Consider the following 9,489-nt stretch of genomic DNA (forward strand, 5'->3'; position numbering starts at 1 on the left):
GGAGCCTGGCAGGCTGTAGTCCAAAGAGTCACCAAGAGTTGGACGCAACCAAGCACACAAGCATTCTCCCTTTATGATCTCATATACTCCATGGCTTAAAATTCCATCTAAATGCTGATTCCCAAATTTGTATCTCCAGCCCTGACATCTTCCCTCTCTCAGGACGGCTCTCTCCAGCACATCCACAGCTGGGCTCCTGACGTTATGCTTCTCTCACCCACCACCTTCCTCATCAAAGACCTAAAACCTTGGTGTCATCCTTGACTCCTCACTCCCCCTTTTCTTTAAAAACAACAAAAAAGAAAATCACAGCTTTCAGTTCAGTTCAGTTCAGTTGCTCAGTCGTGTCCGACTCTTTGCGACCCCATGAATCGCAGCACACCAGGCCTCCCTGTCCATCACCATCTCCTGGAGTTCACTCAGACTCGTGTCCACTGAGTCCGTGATGCCATCCAGCCATCTCATCCTCGGTCGTCCCCTTCTCCTCCTGCCCCAAATCCCTCCCAGCATCAGAGTCTTTTCCAATGAGTCAACTCTTCACATGAGGTGGCCAAAGTACTGGAGCTTCAGCTTTAGCATCATTCCCTCCAAAGAAATCCCAGGGCTGATCTCCTTCAGAATGGACTGGTTGGATCTCCTTGCAGTCCAAGGGACTCTCAAGAGTCTTCTCCAACACCACAGTTCAAAAGCATCAATTCTTCGGCGCTCAGCCTTCTTCACAGTCCAATTCTCACATCCATACATGACCACAGGAAAAACCATAGCCTTGACTAGACGGAGCTTAGTTGGCAAAGTAATGTCTCTGCTTTTGAATATACTATCTAGGTTGGTCATAATTTTTCTTCCAATCACAGCTTTATTGACATTTAATCCACATACTACAAAATTTACATTTTAAAGCATACAATTCAATGGTTTTTAGCATATTCACAGAGTTGTGCAACCATTGACACGAATTTCAAAAAATTTTCATTCCTCCAAAAGGAAACCCCATACCCATTAATCGCTACCCCCTATTCCCACCTCACCCCACCCCCTGACAGGCACTAAGCTCATTTCTGTCTCTGAATTTGCCTACTCTGGACATTTTATGTAAATGGAATTACACAGTACACAGCCCTCTGTGACTGGCTTTCGCTGAACACTTAGAGCTTCTCATGTTTTCTGTGTTGTATCACATGATAGTGCTCCATTTCTATTTTCTGTTGCTGAATAATACCCCATTGTATGGCTGATTGGATTTTGTTTATCCATTCCTTGGTTCGTGGACAGTTGGTTTATTTCTACTTTTTGGCTGTCATGAATGCTGCTATGAATATGTAAGTATTTTTGTGAACAGATGTTTTCAGTTCTCTTGGGTATAAACCCAGGAGTGGAAATGCTAGGTCATATGTTAACTTTCTGGTTAGCATTTCAAGAACTACCAAAATGTTTTCCAAAGTGGCTGTACCATTTAAATTTCTACCAGCAATCCACAAAGGTTCCAATTTCTCTACTTCTTTGCCAACATTTGTTATCATCTATCTTTTAATGTTAGCCATCCTAATGGGTGTGGTTTGAATTTTCATAGTGATTAATGATGTTGAGCATCTTGTCCTGTGTTTACTGGCCGTTTGAATATTTTCTTTAAAGGACTTTCTGTCCAAGTCCTTTGCCCATTTTAAAATAAGCTATTTGTGCTTTTAGTGCTGAGCACTGAGTTCTTTGTATTCTAGGCGCAAGTCCCTCATCAGGTATGTGGTTTGCAGGTATTTTGTCTCATCCTGTAGGCTGTCTAATCACTTTCTTAATATTGTCCTTTAAAGCACGAGTTTTTATTTTTGAGGAAATCAACTCATTTTTTCCTTTAGTCTCTTATGCTTTTGATGCCATATCTAAGAAATCATTGCCTAGACCAAGGTCATGAAGATTTGGTCCCATGTTTTCTTCTATGAGTTTGGTAGGTGTAGCTCTTTTTACAGTTAGGTCTATGATCCATTTTGAGTTAACCTTTTTGTACAGTGTGAAGTAAGAGATTTAAGTCCAAAATCAAGGCATGGAAAGATTTGGATTCTTCAATGGCCTTTCTCCTGGGCTTGCAGAAGACCGTCTTCCTGCTGTGTCCTTGCAAGGTTGCCTCTCAGTCTAAGTGTCCTGATTTCCTCTTCTTATAAGGACATCAGTCATACTAGATTAGGACCCACCAACATGACCTCATTTAACCTTCAGTATTGCTTTATAGGGGCTTCCCTGGGGCTCAGTGGTCAGGAATCTGCCTGCCAGTGCAGGGGATGCAAGAGACTTGGGTTCAATCCCTGGGTTGGGAAGATCCCCTGGAGAAGGAAATGGTGACCCACTCCAGTATTCTTGCCTGAGAAATCCTGTAGACAGAGGAGCCTGGCGGGCTACAGTCCATGGGGTTTCAAAAGAATTGGACATGACTTAGTGACTAAGCAAAAACCCAGCAATTTCTTTATAGGCCTTATCTGTAAAAACAACTATATTCTAAAGTACTGGGGGTTAACACTTTGACATATGAATTTTGAAGAGACACAGTTCAGCTCAGTGTCTATCAATCATTTATTATGTGAGGGGTCAGTGAGCTGGTTTATGTATCTGCGGTGAATATGATCTCTGTCCTGAGGGTCCAGCAACTCACATTGCTCTAAACACCCATCCTCTGGCCCTGTGACAGTCCAGAAAAGAAGGTGGATGAGCCATGGAAATTTGTCATATTTACTGGAAAAGCATATGAGGTGATGGATGAAACAAATCAGTGAGGTTTTTCTTCTTTTTTTATTAAAAAAAAATAGTGTATTCCAGAGATAACAGAGTGACTGGTCTTTAGAGGCAGACAGGACCCTGGGTATAAAAAGAGGTATGAAGGCAAACAAACTGAAGGTAGGGATGTTGCTACCTCTGCCAGGGCCAGAAAGGTTTAAATTCTAAGCCTTGGAGAGAGCGTTTCAGAAAGGGCCCACTTGCTCTCTGTGTACTGCGAGATAAGATGACCACCTCTAGAGGCACAGGACTGCTGACTCTTGTCCCCATTCTGTCCCCAGCTCCCCCTCGCCATCCCCAACCTGCATCCTCACAAGGGATCTCCGGATGGAGTGTAAGCAGAGGGCTCAGTGCTATCACGTTTACTCATCCCAACAAAACAGCAGGTATAGAAAGTTCTCGGAGAGGCTGCCCTTCCCCTGCTTGCCTATTCTTCCTTTCAAAAGCAGATCCATGGAAGCAAGTGTCATCTGAGTATCTGCTAATCAGAGGCCCCAAAGGCTCCAGAGAGAGGAATGAAAACATGAAAGGAACACCTTCTCTGTCTGAAACCGCATTGGATAACACATCAAAACATAGCAGGGCAAAGACCTTAATGGTGTTGTCGGTGGACATGGAAAATATCTTGTTATCCTCAGCAGACACATGGATGTAAATCACTGGAGCTGTGTGGCTTCTCAGCATACCTGTTGGTTTTCTAGAATGGAAAAATAACAGATGAACACCAGGCAGTTCTAGCTGAGGCTTCTAAATAAAAATGCAAGACTAAACTTGGCCCGGATCTGGCAGCTCTATTCAGCCTGAGGAGGGTTATGTCTCCCTCTGAAACAATGTGCGTATATATCTTGTGTGATAAAAGGAGTGAAGCAGATAATATGCAGTTACAGCAACACAACTCGGTATGAGATGAAGCCCTGCGCTTTGTTTCTCCCGGGGCTGACAATATCGCTATAAAAGGAATAAGCTCGGAAGAGCATAGGGTGCAGTTGGAAGAGACTCCACGCAGGTTTTGCTTTATGCAGTATTCAGATCTGGCGTGAATGTCTTTCTAATAAGAGTTTAAGGAGTTCTGAGGGATAGCAGGGCCCTGAAGGGCGCAGGGCTGTGTGTGCTGTGGGAGGGTGAGGGGTAAGGAGAAGGGATGCTGGGCTGAGGTTGACGGGGAGAGAACAGTGTCTTTTTCTAACCACGTCACTGGGAAGTAAGCAAATTTTTCTCAGTCTTCTGATAAACAGGAGGCTAAGGTAATAGAAGTGGGTAGAAAAATCATGTTTCTTTTTTCCTTCCCTCCTCCTTTCTTCCTTCCATTTCTTTCCTTCTTATTAGCATCAGACACTGGACTGAATGCTCTACATGGATGGTCTCATTTGCGATCTGTACTGCTAATCTACAGAAGACTCCCAAGAGCCCCGTGGGCAGCAAGGAGATCAAACCAGTCAATCCCGAAGGAAATCAACCCTGAATATTCATTGGAAGGACTGATGCTGAAGCTCCAATACTTTGGCCACTTGATGCGAAGAGCTGACTCATTGGAAAAAGACCTTGATGCTGGGAAAGATGGAGGGCAGGAGCAGAAGGGGACGACAGAAGATGAGATGGTTAGATGGCATCACCAACTCAATGGACATGAGTTTGAGCAAATTATGGGAGACAGTGTGGGGCAGGGAAGCCTAGTGGGCAACAGTCCATGGGATTGCAGTCCATATGACTCAGCTGACTGAACAACAACTACTGCTACTACTACTAATCCAGGAGTGGATAGTCTTGTTATTTCTGAAGAGGGACTGGAGGCTGCAGCCCTTGCTCAGGATCATTCAGCTAGAAAGGGACTGAGGTGGCACAGAGGCTGGATCCATGAACTCACTGCCTTGGAGCACCGCTCAGCAGCTGAGGGGGCAGGGGTCACCTGGCAGGCCTCACTGATATCTGTGCAGAGGCTCAGCAGTAACCTAGGCTTTCTGTAGGTGACTGGTTCTTACTCCAAACCCCATATCAACTCCCCATTTTCCTCCTCTCCTTCCTTCTTCAACACTTGTCAACAGAAATGACATAGCTTTTAGCAACCAAGTTGCATTTGAATCCTGATTCTGCCATTCAGTTCAGTTCAGTTCAGTTCAGTTGCTCAGTCATGTCCGACTCTTTGCGACCCCATGAATCACAGCATGCCAGGGCTCCCTGTCCAGCACCAACTCCCGGAGTTCACTCAGACTCACGTCCATCGAGTCAGTGATGCCATCCAGCCATCTCATCCTCTGTCGTCCCCTTGTTCCCCTGCCCCCAATCCCTCCCAGCATCAAAGTCTTTTCCAATGAATCAACTCTTCGCATGAGGTGGCCAAAGTATTGGAGTTTCAGCTTTAGCATCAGTCCTTCCAAAGAAATCCGAAGGTTACCCAAACTTACTTAGCTCCTCTGACCTTCACTTTCTTCCTTGGTAAATGGAGTTGATGTGAGGATTAGAGAATGAATATGGGGCACAGTGCCCAGTACCAAGTAGGTGCTCAGTAAAGTGACAGTTTCTGTTATTTTCAAGGAAGCATTTCTGAGACTCATTCTGCAGGGACCCACATGAAGGTCAAGGGGGCACTCTCAGGAGTGTGATAATTACACACTGAAGGGGTGATGGCAACAGGCTTCTCTTCTGATTAAACAGTTTGCTACCGTGGCTACCCCAGTTCTGGGCTTTCCAGAAGAATCCCTGGAAAATGGGGAGTTGATATGGGGTTTGGAGTAAGAACCAGTCATCCACAGAAAGAATCCCTATGTTCTTAGGTCAATTCTGCTATATTTCAGGGGTGGTGGAGTCCTTAAATTAGATGGGGCTATACAACTCCAGCAGAGAAGTGAGGGTAAGCTTAGGGCCACCTGAGTGAGGGACACAGAAAGGACACTGATCGCAGATCAAGCGTTTAACCTAATTGTTCTCTACAACTGCTCATCATTCATTGTAGGGAAGACAGCAATCTGGTCAAAGAAAATCTTTCCAGTTGTGAGTGAATGATGGTTCTACACGATCTCCGTGTCTTTGGAAGCGATTTGCATTGTAAATAAGTTGTTTATTAACCCCCCAAAATGACTTTGTAATAGCCACAAGCAGAGATTTCCTGGGTTGCATGTCTGGGAGATCACTTTTGGACAGGGGCTCTTAAAGGGGAATCTTAGTGATCCTCAGTCCTGCTCTCCTGTACTTATGAGGTAAAGGGCACCCTTGGCTGGAGAGAGAGTGAAAACTTACCCAGGCAGATAAGGATTCCAGACTCTAATTATCCGATGCATTCCACCTGTCAACAGCAAGTTTTTTCCCTTGCAGAACGTAAATGCCTTGACTCCTTTGTGGATGCAGAAAACCGTTTGATCACATTCTGCTCGCCTTTGGGGCAAACCAAGGAATGCTTGGTCTTTTCTTGCTTTGACATTTTCCCCAACATCCTTTATTTCTTTCATCTTTTGCTCGACATTTGTTGTTCCCAGAGTGCACCCTAAAAATATTCACAGAAAAGCAAAACAGTTTCTCAACAAGATCAGTAAATTTTTGGACAAGTTACTAATTTTTAAAGATCTCAGGTTCATTTTCAGTGATGACAGTGTTTTCTTCTTTTTTACCCCAGGTGTTAAACCATAGATAGTCTGAAGAATGAAAATGATATTGTAAAAAAAGCAAGGTTTCCCCAAATCTCTACTGAGTGCCAGGCATTGGGCCAGAGCCACCCCACACATGACCTTGTTTGAGCCTCAAAGAAACTCAGTGGGGTAAGCACCTTTACTGCTACCTTACGGGTGAGGAAACTTACACACAGAGAGGTTAGACGCTTGTCATCAAGAAAACACTCAAGCCAAGGAAGCACCATCTGACTCCTAGATCAGGGCCTCCAGGTTTCATTAACTAATCAGCCAACTTCATTTATAACTATTCTGACAGATATTTGAGTCAAATGACTCAAATGACTTTTGGGCTTATGAATCCACAGAATAGAATAAAATAGTAGCATCACACAGAAGCGTCACACAGAAATGATCAAGGGCCTTCCTGCAGGCTTCAGACGTTGGTTTTGAGACAGGCTGGGACCTAGTGCCCTTGACTAGAGTCCTTGCATCTAGATAAAAGTCTCCTCGAGCAACAAAAAATACAAGAAACTATAAGAAGCTAAAGATAACTTACATGTGTGTGTGTGCAAAGTCGGTTCATGTGTGCTAAATCACTTCAGTTGTGTCCGACTCTCTTCGATCCCATGGGCTGTAGCCCACCTGGATCCTCTGTCCATGGGATTCTCCAGGCAAGAATACTGGAGTGGGTTGCCATGCCCTCCTCCAAGGGATCTTCCCAACCCAGGGACTGAATCCACGTCTCCTGTGGCTTCCGCATTGCAGGCAGATTTTTTATCACTGAGCCACCAGGAAAGCCCAAAATAACTACATGAAAGCCCAATCGGGGCAATTATGAACTATAAGATACAAAAAGGCCACAAACCAACCACCGTTTCTGAGGTGGGGAGAGCAAAAGTAGGGTACTATGCATGATCCTTGCACACAGCACTACCAAGGGGGTGGGCAGGCCACCTAAGGCACCCTTCCTGCCCGGCCTGCCCAACCATCCCCACCCTTACCATGTTTAAGGAACCAGCTTGCCCCCTCCTGGGGAGCGAGCAAGGCACCTGTGACTTGTTTTTGCTTCCTTCTGCTGTAGCACAAATTCCAATAAAGCCTTGCCTGTATTCCTCATCTGGCTTCTTATCAATTCCTATTGATTAAAGAGCCTTAGGCCCCAAGAGGGTCCTAATAGTCTCACCAGAAGATGATCATGAAGGAAATCCGAAATACACTCACCAGTGCTTCTCCCGTCCACCTGCCTGACTTCCCCCTTGACCTCCGCCTCGTCCAAGGAGCTGAAGGACCTTGGAGGACGAAGGTGGGAGAACAACTGTCTTCACCTCCCTCCCCAACCCCCTCCCGATCCCTCTACGCCCAGGTAAGAACCTCTTTCATCATCTGTGGCTTCAGCAACTGGCTGAAGGATTTTCGGTTTGGTCTGGGTCTTGTGCCTGCTAGCATGAATTACAACTCAGCTTTCTTCCAGGATTCAGGGAGAACAGCACGTTACTCAGAAAAGTTCCCTCAAGGCGATTGGAGGCTTCCACCTCCCGGGCGTGGTGCTATTGCAGCTCAGAGGACCCTCGTGAGGCAGCCCTGCCCATTTTCCGATAGAAGTGGGAAATCTCCATTTTTCACTGGATATTGCCAGAACTTTACATGTTGGTGACCAGTTTTAAAACACGCTTTAGCTCTGTCTGTGGCTGTTTCTCAGGGCCTCTGGGTTAGGGCGTGTTGTGCAAGAGAGGACGGGCAGGTGTCACAGTTGAGGGAAGGGATCCCTCCTCTTTCCACTTCAAGGCTTCTCTGCTTCAGAGTCCCGTGGCTGTTCTCCGTTCCCTGAATTCCAACAGGGAAGCAGAGTCATTTCTGAACCGGGGTCTCTGACATCCCCATTATTTGAGGCTATATAACCCGAGTCCAGAGTTATCCCTGGCTGGTTTATGGACAGTGAGTTGAGCTGAAGACCCTGCCCTCCATGGCTCCTCCCCGCAGTGGCCAAGGGCTGGGTCAGGTGGTCCCTCTGGCCCCATCCTTCCTTTTCTGGTGTAGCATGCAGCAGGGAAGGTAAACAGCCTTGAACTTGCAGCTCTTTCATCTGCCAGGCAGAGGGGAGGGGAGGACAAGTGCTGAGTGTACATAATTAGTTCAGATGACAGCATGAGCCTGCGTTATCTGAGCACTTGAAATGTCAAAGCAATGCAGCAAACCCTCCACAAGCACCGGTTCAACACTTTCACCCCTCTTGTTGTGAGCAGAGATCTGAAACATCTAAGCAGGTGTTTATTTTTAATTTTTTTAAGCGAAGGGAGAGCAGCCAGTTCATTTGCATGATCTCTAGCGGTTCTTTTCCAACCAAGCCAGAAAGAGATACATGTTTAAGTGGTTGTCATGGAAACCAGAGAGCATTGCTCTCCCCCAAGGTCTGAAAGAAGGATGATGAAAAGTTTAAGCAGTCACCATGGAAACTGAGAGCGGATTTGAGGAGGGCTCAGATCTCAGCACACTAAGTAGCAGCTAAGTCTTCAGGCGCTGGGGTCCTGGTTGAATTCTGGCTGTCCTGCAGCTGCTAGTATCAGGGCTGACCCACAGGCCACTTTCACAGTCATAGGCTTAGAGCATCCCGGGGGGTCAGCACTGAGGTGAGTGCGTCCTCTGCAAAGTTCAGATCCTTATTCTTCCTGTTCTGAGGTGGCCTCTCCTGCTTATCCCTCCCTGTACTTCATTCCCTTCCCTCCATCTGTTTCTTCAGTGTGGCAGGAGCCCACAGATCGGCCGTCACTAGGCGGAACCTAACGCTGCTCAGGTTTGCATTCGGAGCCTGGCCTGGTCTGTCTATGGCCTTGACCAAGACGTGTCCCCTTTCATGTTTATGAATAATGAAAACAAGCAAGCAATTCCTGCCTTCCTTCACTGCAAGGGAGCAAACGCACTTGAAAGCACTTCCTGCGCCTCACGCAGGGTCTCTGTGCCGTGTTGGTCTCTTCTGCTAAGGTTTTTCCCTCTTACTGGAGGCGATCCTGTCTGGGGACAGCTGGCTGACCTGAAGCTGAGTTTTGAAGTTCAGGAGTATGTCAAGGGCGGTCCCTTAGGGGCTACAGAAGGGGACAGACCAGAAATAGAAGCTAGAATTAATTTGAAG

The 9,489-nt window shown here is 46.3% G+C and overlaps 1 protein-coding gene across 1 annotated transcript in view; it reads right to left on the reverse strand.

Annotated features, from left to right (window-relative positions):
* The window catches only part of LOC138446781 (cilia- and flagella-associated protein 337-like), a 31,974-nt gene extending 25,771 nt beyond the window's left edge, over positions 1–6,203 (reverse strand). The window contains exons 1-2 of the mRNA XM_069602121.1: positions 5,995–6,203; positions 3,352–3,457 (exon numbers count right to left, since the gene is read on the reverse strand). Coding sequence (XP_069458222.1) covers positions 3,352–3,457; positions 5,995–6,203 — 315 coding nt within the window. The remainder of the gene's footprint in view (positions 1–3,351; positions 3,458–5,994) is intronic.
* Positions 6,204–9,489: the final 3,286 nt, after the last annotated feature.

Source organism: Ovis canadensis, chromosome 10, assembly GCF_042477335.2.
Source record: "Ovis canadensis isolate MfBH-ARS-UI-01 breed Bighorn chromosome 10, ARS-UI_OviCan_v2, whole genome shotgun sequence".
Lineage (NCBI taxonomy): Eukaryota > Metazoa > Chordata > Mammalia > Artiodactyla > Bovidae > Ovis > Ovis canadensis.